This window comes from Phyllostomus hastatus, unplaced genomic scaffold (assembly GCF_019186645.2).
Source record: "Phyllostomus hastatus isolate PE091 unplaced genomic scaffold, TTU_PhHast_1.1 phas_scaffold_1066, whole genome shotgun sequence".
NCBI lineage: Eukaryota > Metazoa > Chordata > Mammalia > Chiroptera > Phyllostomidae > Phyllostomus > Phyllostomus hastatus.
This window is the reverse complement of record NW_025334004.1, coordinates 24,050,055-24,077,257: the sequence shown is the minus strand read 5'-3', so window position 1 is coordinate 24,077,257 and position 27,203 is coordinate 24,050,055. Positions and strand designations below refer to the sequence as shown.

General features: G+C 43.5%; 1 protein-coding gene across 1 annotated transcript in view; it reads right to left on the bottom strand.

Moving 5' to 3' along the window:
- TRUB1 (TruB pseudouridine synthase family member 1) overlaps positions 1 to 26,917 on the bottom strand; it is a 37,194-nt gene extending 10,277 nt beyond the window's left edge. Inside the window, exons 1-4 of the mRNA XM_045854682.1 lie at positions 26,634 to 26,917; positions 23,080 to 23,178; positions 14,859 to 14,914; positions 5,199 to 5,280 (exon numbers count right to left, since the gene is read on the bottom strand). Coding sequence (XP_045710638.1) covers positions 5,199 to 5,280; positions 14,859 to 14,914; positions 23,080 to 23,178; positions 26,634 to 26,898 — 502 coding nt within the window. The 5' untranslated portion in view covers positions 26,899 to 26,917. The remainder of the gene's footprint in view (positions 1 to 5,198; positions 5,281 to 14,858; positions 14,915 to 23,079; positions 23,179 to 26,633) is intronic.
- Between the last annotated feature and the right edge of the window lie 286 nt (positions 26,918 to 27,203).

The following is a 27,203-nucleotide window of genomic DNA, read 5'->3' as shown; positions in this document are numbered from 1 at the left end:
AAATGAACAAGGGGAAAAATTATCAAGAGTGACACGAGATTAAAAAAAGTAAGTTCCACAGTAAATAATCCAACTCATGATTACACACCTTCCTAACAAAGCACAAAGTCCAAATGTCTATTAGCAAATTCTACCAAACATGAGGGAAAAAAGGATGCTGATCTGACACCAATTCTGCCAAAGAATAGAAAACAGAGAATGTTCCCCAACCCACTTTATAAGGTCAGCATAACCTTGATATCAAAACCACTCCAAAACAGTCAAGGGCATTATATGTAGAAAGAATAATTACAGCGTAATCTTCACTCAGAGACGAAGATGAAAAAATCCTAAACTAAATATTAGCAAACTAAATCCAATGATTTATATAAAGGATAGCATACCATAATCGACTTAGGCTTATTCCAGAAAAGTACAGTTTGTTTAATATTTAAGTAAGGAGAAAAATCAATAGATACAGAATAAACGTGTGATAAAAATTCAATGTCTGCTCATGATAAAAAGACAACAGCAGCAAACTGGGCAGAGAAGGCAATATCCTTACTTTGATAAAACTCGGAAGAAAAAGTCTGTAGAAACAGGAAGGAAGACTTGTTCTTTCAGACAGCAGGCCTCACTCTAAAACTACAACAGTTACAATAGTTCGGTCTCACCACAAGGACAGAGAGACAGACCCACATAACAAAACAGGTTCCAGACAAACTCACGTCTGTCCAGGGCTTGACTTGTGATCAAGGACTGGATAAATTGGACAAAATTAAACCTAAGAACTTCTTAGATAGAAAAAAGACAAGCCACAGAGTAGGAGAAAATATCCTCAACACATAACAACCAGAAAAAGAGAACAAACATATCCAGAGCATATTAACATCTTTATACAAATCAATATTTTTACAAAAAAGAAAAGGCAACTCAATAGGGAAAGGAAAAACTCAAAATCAAAAAAATGAGCGAGGGACCTGGACAATACACAACAGAAGATAGCTAAGGAGCCAAAAAACATGAATCAAGTGCTGAATTTCATTAATAACCTAATTAAAACCACAATGAAATACCACTATGCATTTCCAGAACAGCCATAATTAAAAACACTGTTGCCACATGTTGCCAAGGGTGCAGCAGAACACATTTATTGCTGGTGGAAATGCAAAAAAAAAAAAAAAAGTTATACAAACACTTTAAAAACTACTAATTTCTAGTGCAGTAACATATATACTTATGCTATGACTTGGCAATGACACTTGGATATACTATATCCAAGAGAAACAAGTTCATATCTCTACCGAAAAGACATACCAAATACACAGAGCAGCCTTACTCATAAAACTGCAAACTGGAGTCAGCCCAAAAGTAGTCTGTCAACAATAGTGTATGTGTGTGAATACACACACACACACACACACACACACCCCATTCATATATATGTATTTTTTTCACTCAATATGGTACATTCTCACAACAGCATAATACACAGCAATAAAGAAAGGCCAAAATACTGATACGTGTAACACAATAGATGCCTCTCACACAGATGAACAGACGAACTGTGTGTGCCTGTGGGAGACACAGAAACATACTGTTTCACTGCATTTCTACCAACTTCAAAAACCGGCTAACCCGCACTGCCGCACTCACCGCACTACTGTCACCACACTCACTGCACTACTGTCACCGCACTCACTGCACTACTGTCACCGCACTCACTGCACTACTGTCACCGCACTCACCGCACTACTGTCACCGCACTCACCGCACTACTGTCACCGCACTCACTGCACTACTGTCACCGCAGCGCTGGAAGTCAGAACCGCCGTCTCCGGAGCAGAGACTGGAAAGGGCGTTCGGGGGTTTCCAGGAACCTTCTGTGCCGTGACTAGGTGGTAGTTTGCCTTGGGATAGTTCACAGAGCTGCGGATGTACGTTTTCTCCACTTGTCTTCATTTGTGTAATACTTCATAATGAAGCGGTTTAAATACAAACAAGAGGCACCATAAGGTAATGGATACCCAGCTACACATGAGCCCCCGACGTGTCCTCTATTTGTTCAAATCACAATTTGAAACTCTGTTCAACTTCTCGACTTCCACCAGGGAGTGTGGGCAACCAGGCCGGAGTCCAAGAGAAGCCACTCCCATTGACATTAGAACATCCATTCGAGAGACCTCGGTGGAACCCTGTCTTGGGACTAAGGAGCAGGCGGTGTTGAGGACAGAGGGTTAGCACGAGCGACCACTTTCCTTTTTCCTTTCCTGCCTCCCAATAAAAAAGCCACAGGAGAGAGGAAGATCTGCTCCCATCTCAGGAGCAGCCAGGCCTTCCCAGAAGCCTGGCCCACATCGAAGGCGGCCCAGAAAGTCACGGTCCTAGTGTCCTGGGCCCAGTGGAGGACAGACGGGCACAGTGAAGACACGGCCCCGACAGACACTAGCAACTGCCCCCGAGCCTCAACCCCTTCATGCCGCACAGACGCGGACAAGGGAAGTGCAGCAGGGCAGGAAGGCGCTTTGCCCTTCCTGCGAGTCTCCGGCAGTCGTCCTATCCAGAAAGCCTCTGTCTCCTGTCTAATCGATTCACGGAGTGAGTGTCTTATTCCACAGGCCACACACTGTCCTACAAACCAAAAAGACAGTGAGGACCAAGGGGGACGTGGTCTCAGCCCCACCATTCAGGGACTGAAACGCAAACACACAGTTAGACACGGGGAAAACCACTACTCGGGAGTAACAGACGGTGTTATGAAGGAGAATAAAAGGAAGGGACCTGTCAATAAGGTTGGGTTTTTAATTCCACTGAGCCGGACTCGTTTCCTCACTCCTCTGAGCTACCTCTCCGCCACCTGACCCAATGGCTAACGGCAGTGTCTGTCTCGGTAGAACAAAACGACTTAGGAGCATGCACTGGCCACTCACTGCACACTGCCTCGGCTGCTGCACCCATTTCCCAGTGGTCCTCATCGGGTCGATGACGGACGGCATTGTTCATTCCTACGATGATGTAAGGGCTGGGGCCGGACACCTGTCCTTGGCAGGTGGCACAGCACAGTGACTTGTCCTGTATGCTGTGTGACTTTGGATGTCTGCCGGATACTTACCTGGGTGAAAGTCTGTTTATAACCACCTGAAGCTAGAACCTAACTCCATTTTCCATTTAAACACAAAGTGTTTTTTTGCACTTTTTCCATATACTGAATTTTCCAGTACTAAGTCATACAACACACGTCTGAACAGTCTGCATTTGTACTTGTGACATTTACAATGGTTTATGAATAAGTGTAAACATCTCACTACTCCATTAAGACTTCCAGTATAGTAATATCTGTGCATTTACATACTGATGTGCCATTTTTATTATCACTTTTATTCCTTCTTTACATTCCATGTACTGTATATTAGTGATTTTTTAAAAAAACATGTAGGTAGGTTAGAGTATCTTTGAATTTTATTTGGGGAGTAAAGAAGGCATTAGAAAATACTGGTTATAGGTCTCAGTTTTTGGGTCCCAGAGGGTAGAGAACCTAGGTCCTAGCTCTCCGTTAGACAGAAGTTCTATAAGGACACAGGCTGGGTTTTACACTTATTTAACTTCCCTGTGGTACCTGCTATAGCAAATAATAAACATTTGCTGATTTACTGAAATCACATAGAGAAGTCATAACAATCAGCAAAATTCTTTGACCTCTCACCTTCTGGAACTACAAATACCATTCGATAAACTGTAGGGAGCTCTCCTCTTTTAAGGCTTAAAGAACCTCAGTTTCTCCACAACTTACTCCAACATTTTAATGAGATAATTTTAACAAATGATGCGTTCTCTAAGACAAGTAAATAAGGCTACACATCACACAACAGAGTAGGCTTCCAAATTCCAAAGTGCCCCAGGGCAGGAAGGAAGGGCACGTTCAAGCATTTCCACCACCCTGACCCTCGTCTAGAATCCCCTACTCAACGAACTGCACCACCGCGTAACCGGCTTTAAAACCCCAGACTCAGGTCATGGCGGACAACGTCCTCTCCCTCACTGCGCCATCCAACCAGCGAGTCTCACCAAGTCTGCCTCTCCGCCACCCTTCTACCTGCACACGTGCCGACACCGTACACTTTAGTGCACTCTGGGAGTCGGATAGTCTCCTGCCACCCTGTGCTTCTTCACTCTTAAACACCTTCTGGCTGGAGATTACAGTTGCGTTTCCATTAAGTGAGGGTCGCCTACATGTTTCCTAATAAAAATAGTATCAAGAATAAGTCAACACTTATTTTTAAAACGACTCAAAATAAATCAGCGATTTCTCTTCGGATGATGTTGTTTGATTAATCAAGAAAAACAGTAAACTACATGTAAATAAATATTAGCAGGCCGAGTGAAGCCACTGTGAAGGACGATGAAATGGCTAGTCTCAGTGCGGGGGCAACACAAAGTGTGTAAGGAGGTCACGCAGCACGAAAGCACGGGGAGGCCGGGTGCTGGACCGTCTGCAGCTAAGGCCAGAAGTGATCCCACGAAACACGGGCAGAACAGCAACAAGCAGACAGAAAACCTACACACAGTTCACAGTCGGTGACGTGATAATGCAGGTGAACTGACTGTACAAGCCTGCTTCATTATAAATAGCATGAGCACTGGGAGAGTTGCTAGGAGACCATTTCATTTATCTATCCTTTCTTAACATAGTAAAAAATAAATAAATAAAAGGAGTAGTAGAAAAACTAAGATTCTGCTTTATTTCCAGAGAAATAGCTTTCCCTTGGCCATACCTTTTTACGTACTCCAATAGCAAAGAGACATGATTAGTTTTAAACATTAAACCTGGTACATTTATTTCAGCAGCTAAGAAGTGATTCTAAAATAAATAAATGAATAAACAAACAATTGCAAGACACGGGTAAAATCTAACAAGAGAGTTTCTCTGTTTCTCATTTACTAGGAAAAAAATGTCCTAAATCCCAGCCACAAATGCCTTTTGGAAAGGGAATTATTTGAAAGAATTCTGAACACTATAAAAACTGACTATAGCAAAAGAGGCAATTACAATGAAACTTTATTAACAAACTCATACCAGATAAACAACGTGATAGATCATTTATGGTCTTATTAAAGTAAAAAATGTCCTGAAAACTAAAAGCACTAGTAGTATCAGGGCAGGGAACTCACAGAATCTTTCCCTAAATGTCAAAAGAGAGCACTTTAGACGAACTTCGTACCGTAAGGTTTCTCTTCCGTCACTTTCCCCGTCGAGTCCAGCGTGTCGGTAGCTTTCCCCAGCTCTCCGATGGCGATGTACCTCTGGAGGAAGAGCAACAAGGGAGAGACACAGGCCGCAGGTGAGGAAGAGCCGTTGTGCAGGTCCTGAGAGTCACACAGAGTTTTACGGGCACCACCCACGCGGCACAGGATGGAGGCGAACAGACAGCAGGCACTCGGTTCGTTTGTGGTCGGGGGGAGCACGTGTGTAAACTGGAGAACGTGCCCAAACTCCCACAGCAGCCAAAGGTAGCCGTGGCTTGTAGACACACTGTTACTGCAAACACCTCTCTAAAACCAGCTCTGATTCTGCAGGGAAATGTTCCCATGTACTTACGGATGGGGAGCACGGCACAATAGGCCTACGCATGGCCATCGCCAGACTCAACAATCTCACCACAGGTACAGTTAAGTGTTGATTTCAAAATAAGTCAGCTTACTACTTCTTTTGTGAGAGACCAAGACAAGTCTTTGTTAATTTGATTATGCATTTAAACAAAAGCTAAATATGTAGTTCTCTGAAGGGAAAAGAACTCATCATTATTCCTAAATAAAGAACTGGATCACTCTCAGTTAACTGAGGTGTGTTTCACTACTCATTCCAGGGCACACTGTACTACAATTTCTTGATATTCCTTTCATCGGGTCAAATTCAATTTTAAGTGGAGCATCACATGAAATACTGTGACAAATGCAAGGAATAGAATTCCCATTAAATAGCCTCTGTAGCTGGGTGGGCAATTTTTTAAAAAGGAAGTTCACATATAGTTTATTAATAACAAGCTTATTATGCTAGTCCAGGGACCAGAGACAAAAATGCGGAAAAAAAAAAATTAAAACTTCAAATTCTCATAAGCAAGCACACATTTCATATCCGCCTCAGTGCCCTTTTATGAAATCACCTTCTATTATGTTGCTCAGATTTTTTTTTTTTTTACAAACACAATACGGAAGGGAATGTTCCAATGCACTTCCATTAACTTTAAACGTTTTTCATTAATCTTGACAGAAGTCACCCAGAATGCCCCACTCCTGCTCCTGTTTTTGGAACAATCGACCTTGGTGAAGCGGACCTCGGGGAGAAGCGCCGCGGGCGTGTGGGCAGAGCACAGACTCCAGGGTCTGTGAACCCTCGCTCCACACCGGGGCGGAGAGGGTTACGTCAGTCTCCCCCGTTGGCGCCTTGTGCCCTTTGCCTTAGAATGGGGACAACAGCAGTGCCTCCTGAAAAGGGGCAGAGTTTACAACACCGGTACCTGGCCCTGGTAAGCAATAAAAAACAATACTATTATTGGTATATTAAAAAAAACAAAAACAAAAAGTAAAGTGATTCACACTAACAGCGGTTCGAGTGACTCATCTGGTTACAATGAATTCCCATAAGAAACAGTAAAGCAACGGTGCTCTGATTTTTGTCTTAACAATCTGTCTAGTTGCATAAGAAAAGCACGATGCAATCACGAAGTATATTGTGTCCAGATATTTGTGCTATTCTGCTATATAACACGTTTTAAAGAGGAATCTTTCCAAGTATGCAATCAAGGCTTGTTAGTCTCTGGACTACAGGTGTCCTGGCCTTGGGCCCCCTCTCTTCCCTGAGGCCCAAACCTCCTTCAAAGCTGCCTGTTAACCCATCCCATCTTCGGACCCCGCTGCATAGTTAAGGGTAGGTGCTCAACACCAGTTTCTTACAAAAAAGAATGAAGGCCTATTATCAAACCCACATTATATGTTCACTCATTCACTAGTATATTCATTCGATCGCATTCCTTAAGGACTGTGAATATACAAAGTATTATTTTACATGCTCTTTTTAAAATTTTTCTAAAGATTTTATTTACTTATTTTTAGAGAGGGGAAAGAAGGGAGAAAGAGAGGGAAACATCAATGTACAGTTGCCTCTAGGGAGCCCCCTACTGGGGATCTGGCCTGCAACCCAGGCATGTGCCCTGACTGGGAATTGAAACAGCAGCCCTTTGGTTTGCAGGCTGGCGCTCAATCCACTGAGCCATGCCAGCCAGGGCTACATGCTTTTGATACAAAGGCATGCACTAAAGAGTCCCCTGCCTCTAGAAGGTTACAGTGTGACAGGATAAGACATCAATAAAGGTAACCTGCAGAGGGGGCAGCGTGAAGGTGATAACAGATAACAATGCCTCTTCCCAGTGGTTTATCCCACTGAGCTCTCACGTCATATTGCGTGGCATGTGATTACCTGCAGATGTTCATTATTTTCCAAGTACATTTTACACACTGATCCTTATCTTGCCATATTATAAACTCTGTTACATTGGATTTTGCATTGTTGTTCTCGTTTTCCATCTAGTTTCTTACTAGATGGAAAAGTTCCATCTCCATGCTAGAGAAGTTCCTACACGTACAATTCTTCATACTTCCCCATAGTTTTGGACCTCCACATTGTACCTGCCAAGTTTCAAGTCATTCTAGACTCTGCCGTTACGCTGAATCTGGCCACACGCTGGATTCTTGTTAGGGAAAATAATACCGAAACCAGCAGTTCGCAAACACTGTAGTTTCAGAACCCTGTCAACACCTGGAAGTTATTGAGAAACCCTGGCACAATTTCTTTTTTCATATGAATTCTTTAATATTTACTCTATTGCATATTAAAACTGAAAAATGTGAAAACACTAATACACACACACATTCGTTTAGCCGTCAGAGCCATGATATCTTTGCTCATCAGGTAACCTCTGGAAAACTCCACTGAGTACAAGATTGCGAGTGAAATAGCAAAGGCTACGGCAATAGTTTTGACTTTGAAAGGCCCCCTAAAAAGCCCCCGGAGCCCCCGGACTGCACTGTGTGAACCACTGGTCGAAGTCAGTGATTTTCAGCCTTTTTTTTACCTCATGGCACACAAAAACCAATTACCAGCACTCTGCAGCACACCAAAAGAAATATACTTTTTGCCAATCTGACATTAAAAAAATAGGTGTAACTTTGGTTCATTCACACCAAGCAAATATTGTTTGTGTTGGCTGTTGTAATTTTTTTTATCTGACAGTCTGAGGGGAAAGAGTTCAGTGTCCCTGACTAAATAGTTAGGTGCTGCATGTTTTAAAAGTCTTGTGGCACATTAGTTGAAAATCGCTGGTCTAAGTCATACCTGATTTCCAGCTATCCCTTGTCTTGGTGCCTTGCTAGGCACCAATTATCTTCCAATTATGCTCAATAACCCACAAACTACTTAGGAAACTCTACCCAGAGAGTTAAGCCTTCAGCTGACACAAAGCCTTACTACCGAAGAGTCATGAGACAGAGGAAAACAGACATGGGAATTTATACGCACAATCCCACCATTTTATCCTATGGGGTGTAAAGTATTTTCACTGGCCAAAATTCTACCAGGGTTTTAGAGTTGTTTATGTCCCATGATGTATACCTGGAAATTATGAATTCTCTTAATGAATTCATGACAACATAATTCCACTGCCACAAAACGAACGGAGGTCCTGTAGAATTTTTAAAGAAGTTTCCATTGAACTGTATGTTGGGACTTGTGGTTTCTCGCTGGTACTAATATTACTGTATTCTCTACTTCCCTCATCCTCAACTCCCTGAATGCCACCGGACAACTTTAAGAACAAACTGCCTTCTGTACTCTCCTGGAGAAAACAAAATGTTTGCATTACAGAAAGTGTACATAATTATTTCCATCTCAACTAGGCACTGCTTTTTCTGGTTTGATTTTGAAAGCTTGTGATTCAGTTTCACAAACAAAGGGATATTATTTAGAATGAGGAAGAACATTAAAAAAAAACAACTACCAAACCGAAAACATGTGGCGTTGAATGTCTTCATTAAAAGAATAGTTTTGTACAGTTCATAAGTACAAGTCCTTCAAAATTTTCAACATAGTACATATGAAATGTATGAACAGTAAGAGGATGTAAAGAAAAGGCACAAATGGCAGTAACCTCTGGAGAAAGTGCATTAGATATGCTCAAATCTGGGAGCGTTGGCTACATTTCACGGGAGCATTATTCAAGTCACACTTCAGAGTTGACACTGACTGGTTACCCTGAAAATACCACTGCACACTTGGGGTACACTTGGGGTACATTACTGCCCTTTGAGCACATCTAAGGTGAAAAGGTCTGTGTACCTAAACAATAAGACTTGCTCAACTATTGGAGGGGATACAAAGCTGCTTCCGGAGCAAATGCTGGCTTTGCTTACAGGTACTACTGTACTACGGTGTATCTCCACACAGATATGGGAGCAGCCTTCTATCTGGAAGATGGGAGGTCAAGTCTTTACATGGCCTCAGTGATTTCATAATAGGACAGCAACCCTTCCATCTGCTCATCTGATCTCTAAAACATGCAGAAGTAACCAACTTTAATCAGCAATATAGAAAGCAAATAAAGATAATATTCCAAAACCTCTTCAAAGTCTGTTACTTCCAAGTATATCTGCCATCCAGCTTCTGCCCAGTGAGTGGCTCACGGTAAGTGTAACTTAGGGAAGACAGTCGAGGACTATGCACCCCTGCCTTCTTCCAGGGAATCTACTCTCCAAGGTAGGCCAAAGGGACACACTGCCTAACTTCTCTCACGAGCATTTTACTTAAATTACATTTTATGCAGATGTCCATCTGTTGCAAAACTATTTTTGAGAACCACCACCTATCTGTCACTCAATATGTCTTGCTCTAAAAACTTTCTTTCTGACTTGAATGTCCAGAGAAACTCTCTCCCTTGGAGAACTGGCATGCCTCCTGTTTCTGATGAGTACCATGTTTTGCCCAGGCTACCAGAAATCACAGATAGAAGTGAAAGGAATGAAATTAGATGGATTCAAGATTTCCGACAAGTGTCTACGAGACATCATTTAGAGAGATCCAAGAGGCATGGAATTCAGGGGAGAGATTTGGGGATGGATGAAATACTTGGAAATAGTAACAACAGCATTTTCTGAGCAACTTTGGTATACAAGGCACCGTACAGAAAACTTACATGCTTTCTATACACATTATCCATGTAATCCCCAAGGATAATGCAGTGAAAAAAATAAATGGCAAGAGAAATAGCAAACAAAGGAAAAATAAAAAGATAGAAAGAACTCATGGAAATGGACAGCAGTGTGGTCACTGTAGGGGAAGCAAAGGTGGGTGGAGGTGGAAGAAGGCACAGGGGGATAAATGGTGATGGGAAAAAATTAATTTAAAATAATAGTAATTAAGTAAATAAAGAGAAGTATGATCATTGGTAGAGCAAAACGTTCCATAAGATAGAAGAGGAAGCAAACGAAGACAAAGAAAGGCTCCTTTCTTAAATCTCACCTGATCTGAAAGGGAAGAAGTGGGGAAAAAGGACTTGCACAGTCTGAGTAGTCTCTGGTCTTCACAACGGACATAAAATAACCTGAAGGCCTACCGATTTTATGGAAAAGGTCAGCACCCCACCCCTTACTTTGAAGTGGTTGCGTGAAGCAGCATGATGCTGAAGATTCTAGGGATGTTTCTTGGTTCAACAGAGAAGAGTGTTAGGCCATGTTCAATGGGCAGTGTCTCTACTAAGGGCCGAATGGTGAGGAAAGGGTGGACTGTGATATTGCTGAAACATGCACACCAAGTATCTGCCATCCCAGAATGAAACATTTCTGCTCTTCAGCTAACTCCACCCTACACATACTGTAAGTCTAATTTTCTGTGATGCAAATAAAAATGTATCTGTAAGAGTAGGAAGTGGAAGAAGAGTAAACACTAGGTCTAACACTGGGTCTGCGCCCAGTTAGGAGGCTGCAGGCAACACACACACACACACACACACACAGAGAAAAATATCATCAGTGCATTGTACATAGGGTTAAAATTGTGTAATAAAATGTTTTTATGCATGTATGTGATGTAGGATCATGATGTAAAATGAATTTGTTACTCTGGGTCTTGGTCAAAAAGTTTTGAAAGCCACTAAATAAGAGGATCTCTAAGATTCCTTCCAATGCTAAAAACAAGATCTATTTTTAAAAATTTAACTACTTTTGACTTGGCTGGTGTGTCTCAGTAGATTGAGTGCTGACCTGTGAACCAAAGGGTCACTGGTTTGATTCCCAGTCAGGACACATGCCTGGGTTGCAGGCCAGGTCCCCAGTAGGGGGGCACATGAGAAGCATCTACACACATGTTTCTCTCCCTTTCTTTCTCCCTCCCTTCCCTTCTGTCTAAAAATAAAATAAATGAAATATTTTTTAAAAATTTAACTACTTTTGAGAAAAATATAATCTTCAACAGTTAAAAGTGAAATTTAAATAATTTAATTTTTCAACAAATACATAATCTAAAATTAAAAGTACAAAAAATACAAATAGCTAATGAGGTAATAATCCTATTTTTGAAAGGTGAAGCACCCAAGAACTAGGTTCTTGTAATAAGATGCATCTAGGATCTTCTGTTTAAGTTACTGAGGATTAGTGATTTCACTATATGACATTCAGCTTTCCTAGAGGAACACGAAATGGTTTGTGACAAATAAAGCTTAAGCCAGAGCCAACAATGTATTTACATTTCCAGTCATCACGTTTCTGAAAATATGCCTGGAATTTGCATGTCAAACCTCCCAATAACATACAGTGTGTATTGTGTGCATTTCTGGTTGAGGGTGGAGGGATGGATAATAAATATTCCAATGAACTCAAAATACTGTATCTTGGGAAAACCCAAACGAATTCCTTAATGTAACCGTATTTTTTTTGTTATTATAAAAGTCATTTGTTCATTGTAAAGATTTTGGGAAATACAAAACCATGTTAAAAAAAGAAAATAAAAATCATCCATTATCCTATATCAAAATTACTATTAACTTATATTTTGGAGTTAACAAACAAATATTAAGCGACAGGCAAAAAAACATGTATCAGAAACAGATTCTAAACTCCATGTGCCTATATTTAAACATAATGTATAAGTTTACTGTAAAACAGTCAAATTCATGCATTCTAACACAATTTTTATATTCTGTGACTTTTTAACAGCATTGTGAAGATTGCAGAGCAAGACACGCTGAAATTATTCTTCCATTTATCTAAGGCATTAAGAGCTGTTCCAACCAAAAGACACAGGTTTTATGTCAGCTGATCACTAAAATGTAACATCAAAGGCAGTATGTTCTCCAGGGCTTTTTAAGAAAAGCTTATGCAGATTGTTAGTGAACAAAAATGGGGTTCAGCTGCCCGCTGCCACTAAAAGGCAAACTCTAGAGGCAGAGGCTGGTGAGAAAGGAAAGAGGTTTTTATTTGGATGTTGAATGACCTGGGGGAATGGGAGACTCCCGGTCTCAAAGCTCAGCTCCTCTGCAAACCCACAGAAAACCCGGCATCCTCAGCAAGACCAAAGCAAAAGGCAATGCTCAAGAGTTCCCATTACATTTTAAAGTGCTGTCCTTTGGAGCTCAAGGTGGCTGCTAAGCGGTCATGCAGGAAGCTTAACTTGCTCCCAGCTGCCGTCCAGCCCAGGCTCCCTCCCACAGGCTGCGTATGGAGCTGGTGCCACCATCGGCCATGCAGTTTCTAGGCCCACAAGGTCCGGTGCTCCCAGGCCACAAAGCACATGAATGCACTGGCAAATACGCCACCAAGTCAGCAAGCGAGAGAGACTCCCTCCTGGAGGCCATGGGCCATGTGACTTGGCAGTCACATGGTCCATGGAGAGGACAGGCCAGTGCACTTTCGGGTGCAGGTCCCGAGCAGCAAACAATGAGAGGGAGTGTTTGTTCATTCCCCTGGATTCATACTAGCTTTGAGTATGGGACAGGCCAGGTGCTTTCTCAGAACCACCAATTAACTTCCCAAACCTTCGTGCCCTCCAGTGAGTCCACTTCCCAATCCATCCCTTCTCTCCCTGGGGTAGACTGGCAGGCCTCTCTGGTCTAGCACCTCCCCCTGCCCACTTTAACTTCTACCTCGCACGTGCCTGCCTTCCCCTGTTCCCACCCCGAATCTGACACTGGAAGCGGGTAGGAGAGCTTTTTCCCTTTTAGTGTCTTGTTAGCCTTGCACATGCTCAGTGTAAGGACTTCCTCCGGCTGCCATCTTGCCTAGGGTGTGGGGCAGACTCCCTGGCGCTGTCAGCTCTGCACTTCCCACACCCCACACCCTAGTTCTGATAAGGAGCAAGTGGCTCACACTCAGAGCCCGCCTGCAGAGAGCAACCAAAGCAACAGCCTAAGTAAAGGAACCCTGGGAACCCCACAGCCTTTGCGGCAGAGCCAAGGACCGCCTCAGCGGGAAGGGCAGGGCACCTGCAGCCAGGACCAGGCCCTCTGCATAGGGGCAGAGTGCCCGAAGACATGAGCTAAATTCAGCGCGGCCTCATAGATGCACACACAAGTGCAGAGAAACTCAATGTGCTGGCCACGGCCCTGGGGCAGCTTGCAAAGGTATTGTCTGGCCACATGCTGCGGCTCCCAGGTGCCATTCCCAGGGCCTGGCTCCGTCTCCCCCAGTGACCCCTCCCGGTCCCTGCCCTCAGCCCACTGCCAGCAGTCCCGGGAGGCTGCCCATGGGCATCAAGACCACCACCACTCAAGTGTGGTCCAAGGTCTAATATCCACGACAAGATGAACTTCAGAAAATGAGGGTGTTTAAAACTTATGCAGCAATCTGACACTGCCATAACATTTTAATTATATTTCATAAAAGTCATCAGTCTGCAATGAACTAAAAAAAAAACAATTGATGGTCTTTGACCAAATTTTTTTAAAGAAACAATTTAAACAAAATCACTTTACCAGCTATTTATATCCCATTCACAGCAACAGTTTTAAAACAAAAAGTTTAGTCCAGGGACTTGCTGAAATTCTTGTCTACCTAACGACATATGAATTTCCCTCCCACAGGCATTTGCACTGGTCCCCAGGCCCAACTATGATAACCTAGTCACTAATTAGGATACAGACGTCATTATCTCTTAGAGCTGGGAGAGACCCTAGGGAGGATCAAATCACGTCTCCTAAGGAAACACGGAAAGGCCCAGAAAGGTTAACCGCTTTGACGTCTTGCTTCAGCGCCCCTTCACCCTGCCGTTCCCCCCTGCAGGCGGCTCACTGAGCGCCCGAAGCAAGCCACAGGTGTCGGGCCGCCCGCTTTCTGCATAAGCTCTCCTCTCTCTCCTTCCCAGAGCCTCAAAAAGTGCTCACCACCTTAAAGAAGCCCAGTTCTTTTCTTTAGCAAACATTTGCAACCATGAAGAAAGCATGTCTTTCGCTGAAAAGTGCATGTTTTACAAAATGGTATTGTTTCTATAAAAAATCCAAGGTTTAACAAAATCTGCCAATAGAATTTATGATCTATAAGTTCCCTTTCATCCAAGAAATATAATTACAGAAAAAGCCAGATATAATTTTTTAAAATTTGGGGCACAGCAGAGGTTTTGTTTCTATAAGTCAATTTTGCCTTTCAATCTTGAATTCTGAATTTAGTTTCAAAATTTGAATTCTCAGATATCATTAATTATAGATATTGTGGTGAACACTCAGAATTGACACTCTTGCAAATTCATATAGTTTATTTTTAATTGATAAAATCCAACACATGGTCATTAAGAAAAATATTCAAGAAAAAAAAAAAGAAACACAGAACTATTTCTGTATTCTTACCTTGGACCCTGACAACATACTGGTCAACATTTTTGTTCCCCTTCCAATTCCAACCACTACAAATCAAAGAAAGAAACATTATGACACTCCATTTTGAAAAGTAGGTTTTTAAAATATCTACATATTCTGATCGTAATTCCCTGGCACCTGCTCCGTCGAGTTGGAAAGAGTGTGTATGTAGCACAATCTGAGGGCTCCGCTACTCTCATCTGTTGGACTTGTCTTGCAACCAAGAAATTCTGACAAGGAATGGGAGAGAGATTTTTTTTTTCTTCCCCAAAGGACAAATCATGATAGAAACTTCAACCTGGTCATTTAGACAATAAAAAGTTTTAGAAAAACCTTAAAGGACTAACTGGAATTTGATATGGGCACCAGTGAAAAGTACATGGTGTCATTAACCATGGTCTGATGGTCTCCTGACAGTTTGTTATTAAACAAAGCAAAAGCCATCATCATAGCTAATGAACCATTTACAGATGATTATCGCCCAGCAGTACACAGTCAAGAAAGCAGCAAGGTAACAAGCCAGCCCAACACAGAGCAGACCGCGTGGGGGACGCGCGCCCGGAGAAGGCGCCCACGCGGACCACACTTACAGCACGGCGGTGGCCCACCCGTCCCTTCCACGCCCACCACCGCCTCACTGTATGGTGGCACGTTCCACCAGTTGAGGGTGAGGAGACATAATCATTTCTTCACTAAATAGCAAGTTAACTGTTGTAAGAATTGGAGTCTTTTCTTATCAGTGGATACAATTTTGTAGAAGAACACAACATAGCCACCACAGTTCGAAATCAGAGGCAAGGAGGAGGCGTGACTGGCAAGCTCAGCTGTCAGGGATGCCTGCAGCAGTCACCGCTCACCGGGCTCCCCGTTCACCAAACCCCACGGCAAATGTCCTCCATTCACTAGCTCGTTCCATCCTTGCGGCAGCCCTTAAAGGTAACGCAACGATCCCTGCTTTATGGATAAGAACATTCAAACACAGACTAAGAACTCTGCCTAGCACCTCACAACTAGTGTATGGTCAAATGAAAATTTAAACCAGACCATCTAAGAGCAGACCCTCCCCTTCTCACCCTCCCTGCCACCTTACTCACCTAGGCTTTCTTCCCACTGCCTGCCCCCGGCCTAAATCTGCCTGGACCGCTGCAAACCTGACTTCCCTACAACCAACGCATTCCTCTACCAGTTGATACCATTTCTGAAAATGTATACTGTACACTACAACACGCCCCCGCCCCCAATTTTCACTAGGGCCCCAATGCCTACAGCACCGATTCCTTTGTAAGGCATTCAAAGTCCACCCTTCGAAACCCAGCCCAAATCGCAACTCCTTTATTAAGTCCACCCCAAACCCCCTAAGCTGCTGTGGTAACAGTCATGTTAATTTAGGGACGAAAATAAAACACCGTCTGCCCCCGGAATGCTCTGTGCTGAGCACAGCACTCTTCAAATGACAGCTGCTGCCGCGGAGGCAGACACTCGGTATGACAACAGCGAAGACTCAGCACAGTCTCACTCCACTCAGGGGTCCCCGACCAATGGCCCTGGAGCAGCCATTCTGCACGCATACGGCCCCAGGAAGACCTCGAATGGGGCAGCGCATTTTCTGACTCTGGAAAAACGTGCAACCTCACAGGGAAAACACAATGCAGACGAGAGGAATCACGGGTGCTCAAAAACAAAAGCTGCCTGAAAGAATGCGTGGATAACACTAATAACAACGCGACAGCTTGTAGTTAGTGTGTCGTCGTGTCGACAGGAGCAGAGAGAGCAGCTGCTGCCGGAGGTAAGGAGGGAGCGCGTAAAGGACTAAAGAGACCAGAGAGCCCTTCACTCAAGCACTTCACACAGTCTCAGGTAGGCCCTGAAGGACGTACGGCGTTGGAACACAGCGGAGACAGAAGCGTGTTCTCGGGACACAAGCATGTTCTCAGATACAAGGATGAGCACAGTGGCTTTTTCCATCAGAGCGTGGGGGCGGGGGAGTGTCTTAAGAGCAGGCTGGCATGTTTAGCTTTGTCATGGTTGAAATGCTGAACTCATTTCCCTGCCAGTTCAGTCATCCAGAATAATAAAATCTAAAACAAGAGAGCATCTTAGAGTTATCCAGCTTAACTCTCTCTCTCATTTGTACCCAAGAAAACCGAGGCCCATTGAAGCCCAGTGATCAGTGAATCAAGCAGAACTCCAGGAAGACCAGCACAGAAGTGGCACGCAGAAAAACTACCTGGAGTTGAAACCCAGCCAATGAGCAGCTTTCATTCAAGGGACAGTTTAGTGGACAAACATTCTACTCAACTTTTTCCCATTCGAGCAATCAAAATTTTACTGGGTGCTTGCTGTTTAGGTATAGAAACGAGTAAGACCTGGATCCAGCCCCGTGAGTTACACAAACAAGGAACAGCATGAACTTTCACGTTAGCAACAAAAAGAAGCAAGTAGGCAGGCATCACATGCAGGAAACAGCATCTCAGCTGAACCTGGAAAGGCCAGTAGGATTTCGACAATTAAAGGAGACAGAAATGGGAAGTTTATGTGAAAACACAGCATTGGCAAAGATACAACAGTTTGAAAAAATTGTGGCAAATTAAGAGAATAAATGAATAACAGGGTTTTCCAAGGACTGTCTCACAAGTATTGCTTTGTCTGTCTCCCAAATTTTCTGTGCTCAAGTGTTTCTTTGTAAAAACAGAAACCCCCCCCCACTATTTCCAAACCTGTTCAAATGGCCTCGTATTCTATTCTCAAATCATAAAGATAGATTTTATATACAACAAGAGCCACTTTAGGACAGGAAAGGGTATTACACATGCAATTCTAAAGCTTTTTGCAATTGGAAGTGCCTACTACCATTTATTTAATTCTATGATGCCCTTGCAATCATCTTAAAAGATCTGTATTTTTCCACTTCTAAGAATTTATCTTAATAATCAAAGAAAAAATTTTATTCGTAAAGATGCTCCTCACAAAAATGAGTTCTACTAACAAAATTCTGGCAACTCCGATGACTTCAAATAGGGAAACAGTTAAATAAGTTGCACTTTACCCACATGACAACACCTTACACTGCCATTACTGCTCCAAACAATGCTCACTTCCTCTCAGCACTGCTTCTGCCGTATCCCACAGGTTTTGTATGCTGCACTTCCGTTTCATTTGCATTTTCTGATTTCTCTCTGATTTCTTCTCGGGCCCATTGGTTGTTCCGAAGTGTGCTGTTTCATTTCCACATATTTGTGAATTCCCACCTCTCCTCCTGTTTCTGATTTCTATTTTCATATCACAGTGGTCACAGAAGACACTGGATATAATATCAACCCTTGAAGTTGTATATACAACTATTATTTTTCAATTTTTCCTTAATAAAGTGAAAAAGTTTACAAAGAGTTTTTTTAAATAACATGATAAAATGCTTATGTAATTATGTAAGTAAAAAAGGATGCAAATGTACATGCAGTAAAACAGCTCAACTTAAAAAATTTGCATAGATAAAAAGCTAGGAGGAAATATGGCAAAAATATTAATAATTATCACTAGAATGTAGAAAATGAATTAACTTATTTTCAACTTTGTGGTTTAAATATTTCCTAATTTCTACACTGTGATTTTATAATCTCTAAAGTTAAAAATAATAATATTTAAAGTGATACATAAAAAATTAGTTTCCAGTTTAAGTGATTTATAATAAATGGGTGTACTGGTTTACCAACTTAGTAGTAAAACAACACGAACTCACTGTCCCACAGTTCTGGAGGTCCGATGTGTGAGGAGGGCTTTAGTACACTAAAAATCAAGGTGTCCGCAGTCAAGGCATCAGTGTGGCTGCATTCCTTTGGGTGGCCCAGGGAGACCCTTTCTCTGGACCCTTCCCAGGGAGGGTCCTTACCCCCTCCAGCTTCCAGCAGGCACTCGCACTGCTTGGCTTGTGACCCTCTTTCATATTCAAAGCCAGCAAGTGATCACTTCAACCTCTGCTTCCATTGCCACATCCCTCTCCTCTGCCTCCTCTTTCGCTTTTAAACTGACAACAGAATAGAAACAGAGGCTTGGATACATGCAACAGACCGACAGCTGTCGGGGGGTGGGGGGGGGGAGGAGGGAGGGACCGGGTGGAAGAAGGTGAAGGGACCAGCCAAAGAGCACGTGTGCACGGCCCACAGACACAGACTGCAGTGCGGTGATGGCCAGAGGGGAGGGGTGTGGGCAGGGCTGGGTGGGGGCTGGCGGGGGGTGGGGGGGGGTGTGGAAATGGGGACATCTATAATAGTGTCAACAATAAAAATAAAGTTAAAAAAATCATTTGTGATTATACTGGGCCCACTTAGGCATTCCAAGAGAATCTCTTCATCTTAGAGTCAGCTGATCAGCCATGGAATCAGATTAATTCCATCTGTAATTGTAACTCCCCGTTGTGATGTAACCTAATCAGATATATATCGAAATATATATATAATAGTTTAATAGAGCTACAAACCTGAATTTCAGATTGTCTTAAATTGTCAACTAAATTTTTAAATTTGTACCATTAATATAACAATCAAAAAAGCAAAGCAGTCTAAAATGGTAAAAGTATATTTTGTCACACAGGTCCAGTTTTTATTTTTTTAAAAATGGCTTTTATAAAGTGCTCACAGGGTACAGTATACATCTCTACATTACAGGTGTCTCATAAGCTACTCCGATAGCCTTCTGAGTCATGGTGGACACCGCCCTTTCCAAGAGACGAGGAAACTGACGCCCACGGGGGTTCTGGGACTGGCCCGGGGTATGTGCAGTCAGCACGCAGAGCAGCCGGGGCACAAACCCATGTGAGCCTAGAGCCCAAAACCAACTTCTCCTAAGTCTGCAGAAATATTTAGATAACAAACACTCCTTGTGCTATGACACGACCACTGGCCTGCAATGACAGGGGAATGCTGCAGATGGCTCGTCAAAACACAAGAAAAACATACACAGAGACAACCAGGTCCTGTGGGGAAATAGGGACGGAACGGCCACCCTCTCTAGTGGGGAGCGCCCTGTTCTCCCACCCGAGCAGGCTTTTATTGGGTTCTTTTACACAGGAATTCAGGTAAAGCTCATTAATCATTGCCAGGAAGTGAGGATCAAACAATAGATAACAAAGAACTCTGAGGGCCTATTTTGAGTCAGGGTCAAATAGCTAAAGAGCTGTAAAAGTTTGAGGAATAAACTTACTTCTTGCTTGGACCCTTATCATTCCATTGAGAGCATTCTAAACAAAGCAGGTTTCACAGTAATTTACATGTTCTTTCTTAGGCCTGATCACCCGGGGAACCCACCCTTTCCAGCACAGAGCTGCACCACCCTGTCATTGCTTCAGGCTTAGGTGGAGCAAGGGAACTAAGGCAGCCAAGAGATTAGGAGATTTTCTCGCAGACAATGAGGACTCAGGCTTTGTCAAAGCCAAGGGTCAAGGGTCCATCATCCCCTTTTGCTGTACCCTACAAAGTCCTTCCTTGGGGGCCTCCCACGTGATCGTGCCTGTCTTAAGTCATTCCCCTCTTGGGGAATCTTACCTGTCATTGGCTAACTGACCAAGCATTGGGGGCCAAGCAGGGTGAAGTAAACGGAGCAGAAGTGGCACTCCTGCCAGGGAGATAAGCTTTTGTCTCCTTGCTGGCTTACAGTCCAAATTCGTTCCCTCAGCCTTAGCCTTGGCAGGGGTTACAGCTTCTGAAACCAGGCAGGGCGGTTCCCAACAGTGCTGTGACTACATGCCTTTTTTGTTGTTGTTTAACTTTATTTCTCACTGGAAACTTTATTCAGCAGTTTTAGAATAAATAAATCTGACATATTAATATATTATATCATCATAAAAGTCCCCGTGTGCTCCAATATAAAAAAGTGTGCAAATGAAAAATTATTTCCAATGCAACCACTTCCAAACATACAAATCTCAGCTGAACGCCCCCCTTCGTAATACTAAACTGGAAACTTCGACAAGATCCCTAAATTTTAGTGCTGACAATAAACTTACTTCACTCACTGCCTTGAATATCACTACACACTGATGACTAAGAACCACCAGAAATCAATGCAGTTGGTCTGTTTAGAAACAAGCAGCAGATGCTCCCCGCTCCCCTCCGTACTGACGGTGGTGTACCTGGGAAACAGTGGGGCAGGGTGGTGATGGCAAGCCAGCTGCAACCCAGGGAGCTGGGAATGATAGGAACAGCAAAGCCACACCAGGAACCAATCGCAGAGAATGCTGGGAGTTTGGAATGATAGGAACAGCAAAGCCACACGGGGGATCGATGGCGGAGAACGCTGAGCCTGACTGCTACTCCCTGCAGTGGGTAGGGGTGGGGAGAAGGGAACAAAGACAGGTGCGCCTGGTATCTGCCGTCCCAGATCCGGGCAATGGCTTTGAAACTGAGCAGACCCAGTTCAAATCCTGACTTTGCCACTCACTACCCATGACAATGCACACATCACTTTGTCTCTGGGTCTTTGTTTCTTTTGTAAAACTGGGATAATAAAACCTACCCTTAGGGTAGGTTTAATAATGGTTAAAGTACGTAATTTATGAATGTCCTAAGCACAATGTAAGAGTTTCATAAATGGTTATCATTAGTTACGGTAAAAAATAGTAACATTACTGGTCAGAATTTGCCTATTCAAGTTCTCTAATTCAAGAAAATTTATTTCCTTGTGTTTGCTTCTATTTTAACCTCATAGTTAAGATATTTTTGCCAACATGAATTAGATAATATCTATAATATTAAAAATGCAAATTCATACCTTGTTTTTAATTTTCCCGAAAAATATAATTTTCCCCACTAATTTTATCCTTCTAAATAAGCACTCATTTCATCTGAATCACTTAAGTCAGGCTTGTTGTTTGTTTGTATCTAAGCTTAGCGCTAATGAAATGTATTGGATACCGTAGCACACTCACAAACCATGAGTCACAACCCATTAGTGCACCGTGAAATCAATTTGGTGGATTTTGATCAGCATTAAAAAAAAAATAGAATAGAATAAAGCATGAAACACCAGAGCATGTGAAAATGTAAGTATTGTTCCATAAACATTGTTTCTAGTGAGAAAGGGGGAGAGAAGGGGGATCCCCATGTACCTATTACTGTGACAATGAATGTAGTTACAGGGAAGTCTGTAAAACATCTCTAGCCTGTTGATACACACTTTAGCAGTCTATAAAGATAGACTCCAGAACCTCTACCTGATGCCAAAAACAAATGGGTGGCATAAAAAAGGATAAATGATTGTTCTCTCCTCAATCAGTTCTACCTATCTTCCTCCACAAGCAATAAAATGCTCAACTAATATGTCTCCAGGAGAAAGTGACTTCCTCTCAGAAACTACAAGGTTCACCTTCTCAAGAAAGCTGATCTCAGAGATTGGATTCTATATAGCCCCCCACCAAAAAAGGCACCATATACCCTCATTGGGAGTCCCCAAGTCCACTCCATGTTGGAAGATTCATACATGCAAAGATTTACTACAATGATAGCGAACTTAGACAATGTATCAGAAAGGGAAAAGACACTGGAGAAATCCATTCCCGGGCTTCCTTATTCTCTACCCCCTCTCTCTTATGAGGGAGGGGCGGGGGACACTTGAGGATGCTCCTTTCCCCAACAATGAAAAAAGCAATAATGTAGGCAATGTTCCTGCTCAGGGAAGCCCAGCAGAAACTCAGCACCCTAAGTTTTTACTGCGGGGAGATGACAGGGATGGTCCCTCGGGCATCCTCTGCTTGCAGGGTGGGGGACAAAATTCTGCACTTCAAGCAGAAAAGCAGGTAGGTGTTCGGCGTGAACACATCGCTCACACCGTCGAGGCAGAATAAACCACCCCTATCAGACAGAAGGGTGGAAAAGCTCACGGGTGCCCAGTGGCCAGCGAAGGGCAAGCCTTGTTAGCAGACTTTCTAAAAAGAGCAATTTGGGGCCTGCTGTGTCAACGCTTTCCTACACAGATGCAAAGGCTTTCTCACACACAGGTCCTATCCACACACGAAAGAGGCTATTTCCAACGGCCTTGTATACCTCACGCCATTTCAAGGCTTCTTTACAAAATGGCACTATAAACCCAGTGGACCCGAAAGATCCCAAAGTTGGCTGAAAATGTCAAGGCTCTGTCTTATCTTTATCTTATCTGTTCTCAAGCAGTATTTCCTTCTGCTATGAAGTGACAGTTACACTAAGCTCCCGTTCACATCTCTTACCCAGAACTCCTCGGGCCGCGCTGTCTAGAGTTCCTCCGTGCCCGATTTTCAAAGTCTGCTTTTTCCTCTTGGTCCATTCTGAAGAAGGCATTCCAGCTTCTGTAGAGTAATTGGGATGAAAAAGGTAATTACCAAGACCAAGAAGAATGAAGTAGGATCTTAATAAATATGGGGGGCGGGGAGATGGAGTATTTAAAACAAATGAAAACTCTCATACAAACGTAACATATTTAGATTGTGACAACATTACTAGCAAAGAACACAGTTAAAAATGTACAGATACTCTCTAAATTACAAAAAAATAGTATTCAAAAATGAGTCATCCAGAAAGTACAATTCCTTTTCTCATCATAAAAAAGTAGCATTTAGGAACAGTAGATAAATGTGCATGCCAACCCATAAAAATCTGGTGAGCTGCTGGTAGTAGTGGGCTGTCAGACACAGAATGACAAAAAGCAGGTAATTTTCACATAGGCAGCTACTTTTAAAATGTCTTTCCTTTCATTTCTAAGCATCCTTTGCTTCCTAGTCCTCTTCCCCAGCACGGCCCCACCCCTGCCCCCACCCACCCCCGTATTTAATGCTGGGAGACTGCATCTCCAGCCAGGCTACTTCCGAAAACACTATGTTCCCAAACTATCTGCATTCTTTGTCCTTCTCTTCCAATCAAAGCTCCCAGTGCCTTAAAGAGGCTAACCACCACAGAAGATTATGTAGGAAGTAGGTAACAGTTAAGCTGCTTCTTAACCTCTGAAGCATTTAGATTTAAAAAAAAAAAAAAGAAAGAAAGAAAAGGAAAAAGGAGGATGCCAACCCAGCCTATCTCATATTCCTATTGCAAAGACAAACTGACAAGTTATCTGGAAGTGCTTTGGAAATGACAAAACACTCTAAGAGTAGGTAGCAGTTGTTGTTATTATTATGGCATATACAACGATATCGAAAGAATATTGGCTACTGGACTTCAGATAAGAAAAGGGAGGAGCAGAAACAGCTGTTTTGACCCCAGCCTGTCAAACCTGCCTTGCCACTACTGACATTAAGAAGATAGAAGACACAGCAAAAGAAAATGAAAAGAGGGGACAGAGAGAAGAAAAGGAGGAAAGCAAAGCAATTGTGGAAAATCCAGAATAAATGCCCACCCTCCCCCCACCCCCCAAAAATAAACGGTGCTGGGTTGCTCAGCCTCGCCACACAATGACCACCCTACTGAGACAGAACCAGTGTCTGGAACCCAGTCCCAGTGTCACTCTCTGAGTACGAGATCACCCGCTGGGAAGGGCACGGCTGCTTTAGTGTAAACCTGTAAGGCCTCAGCCTGGGCCTCAGCCTGGACCTGGGCCTCAACCTGTCCTTTCACTTGCAACCCGTCATGCATCTCTCATCCTTGAGTTCATAGAAGCCTTTTAGGGAACTGTCTGTATTTTCAACTTGACATTCCTTGGAGTAGGAAGGCCTCTAGGTCTACTGTCTTCTCTTTGTGTCCAAATTTACGTCTTTGAAGTTCACAAACATACTGCCCCCTCTGCTATATTGGAGTTTGGCTCTTCCCACTGGTGCTGTGCACAAATGAATATTCAGTAAGTCTTTTCTAGCTATAAAATTCTGGTGTTTCAGGCCTTGAAAGATTCAAACCAAGAAGAGCAGGGATTTCAGTGTGGCATGAATCAGTGTAAGGAAAGGCAAGAAATGTGAGTACACAGGGGCCGTGACCACTGAGCATGGCCGTCGAACCTGGCTGGCATTGGAATACGGTGCCCTGGAATCCGCATCTTTAAGAACCTTCCTAGGCACTGATCACAGCCAGTCAGAAAGGCATTCGGGAAGGCTTGGTCTAGCAAATACAAACACAGAGCAGGTCAACTACAGGCAACGGTAGAAATGGAGAGCAGCAATGAGACTGTCCATGTTTGACAGTCACACAGAGGAGATGCAACAGTAACCAAATCAACAGTTCTTAGCACAACAGATGGTTACACTGAGGAAAATGCAACCCCAATGAGGCCAACAAGATTCTGGTGGAATTTTGTTGGGAACGGGATGGGGGTTGTGGCTACACCCGAATTTCCACAGTGGAGGTCAATCTGAGTGGTTCCCAGAAGGTGGCCCAGCAGTGCCCTGAAACAGTGTTTTAACCAAGTTTCAAGAAGAAACTTCAGTGCTGGAGGCAGATTAACCAGAGCCAGGATATGGCTTTGATCCTATCAGAAACCTGTCTGAGACAAAGAACGGTAATCATTATTGAGGAACAAAACAGCCTTCATTCAGTTTAGCTAACAAGTCAGGCCAAATGAAAGCCGCCATTCTGCTGAAAGGAAACCACTCTTGTCGACACCACAGGACTTGTCCCTGATGCGATTCCTTCGTTTACGATCTCCTCTACCACCCATCCCTACACAGGAAAATTTGACAGAAGAATGAGTAGCTATAAAACGGGAATTAAACATCTGCAGGAGCACACCTGTTGCCAATAAACATTTTAATCTGTATTGTGTATGTTTTGAATAACAAATTCTTATCAGAATGATTTGTTTTCAAATTTTTTTAAAAAGTGCAAAGTTTGCCAGGGGCTCCTAAACAATGTAAGACAGTTCCTGCACTGGTTTAACGGAAAGACACGCCAGGGCCACATTCTGGAGGGCTTTCCACATGCAGCTAAATAGTTTACCACCAGAAATTACTAGGCTACCGGCTCGCTTAAGAAATGAGATGGTATCTTTCATCTTCACTATACTGTACTATCCCAAAACGTATAGGCTAGTACAGATCTGGTTTATTGTAAGTGTCCAATACTAAGGTTCCTTGATGCCACTGTCTGAAATGATCTACTAGGCAGATGAATGGAGAGAATCTTCAGGCTTTGCTAATTCTCTTCCAGCGTATGTGACGAAACCAACAAAAAGAACGCTCTTAGAGAAGTGACCAAGTTATATTCAGTGTTCTCCAAAATGTGGTCCAAAGACTACTGACATCAGAATTATGTGGAGCAATGGTTTAAAAGTACGGTTTCCTAAAAATACCCCAAACGCTCAGAATTGCAATCTCTGGGAGCACAAGGGTTAGGACTTTGCACTTGTACTAGGGACTCTAAGTAATTCTTATCCTTCTATGTGAAAACCACTGTATTAAATTTTCGTTAACAAAACAATATCTGCACTTCCAACATATTTTTAATGCAGCTTTGGGGGTACAGAGACAGTACTTCCTCTGAGTGGGGTTCACCGACGGGAGCCAAAGAGCTCCTCTAGGGTCAGATTACAAAAAAGTTGGTCTGCAAGTTCAAGAGCTGAGGTTTATTTGTGTGTGCGTGGGTTTTGATTTGCTTTGCTCCCCTGAGAGCGCCAGCTGCCAACTAGGCTACAGGAGTTCACGTCAGGGCGAGTCCAAGCCCGCGATGCCCCAGATTTCTGTCCAGATCTAAGGCAGTGGTCCTCTGCCCTTTCCCTTCCTTTTATCTCTTGAGTCATGAACGCGCAAAAAAGCCCAGGGTGCTCTCTGCGGCTTCCGCTCTCGCGGCGACCGTCTCGGCCCGGTCCCCACCCGGGCTGCAGTACCTGCCAGCAGCTTCTCCTTCAGCCGATTCAGCAGCTCGGCTGAAGTGGGCCCTTTGGGCTTATGCACGGCGAACACGCCGCTCAGGGACAGCAGCTTAGTAGCCAAAGCGGCCTTGGAAACCATGGCTTCGGATCCGGTCCCGGCCGTCGCTGGCGAGGTGGCGGCTGTTGCTGCAGCTGTTTCTGCAGTTTCAGGGACCAGGACTGTGTCTGCCACCAGAGACGACGACGACGGCACCGCCGCCGCCGACTCTGCAGCTGCCATGCTTTTCAAACCCGAAACGGTTTGCGTCCGTAGTCGCACGCTGATGACGCAACAAAAAATGCGCCCGACCTCCCTTCTTTCCCAGACTTCGAAGCAGTGCCCTTGCAGATAGAGTTGCAAGGGCTTGTGGGAATTGTAGTCCATGACCTCTGCTGGCTGACAGGTGGCCATGCGCTCTGATGGAGCAAGTGGTTTTTCTCCTATAAGCTTGTTTGCTTCTTAGGCAGTGTGAGTTCGGCACCGCGGGTATAATTTAGAATTTCAAATCCTAAGCTGCCGAACTGGAACACTAAATCTGTGTGTAT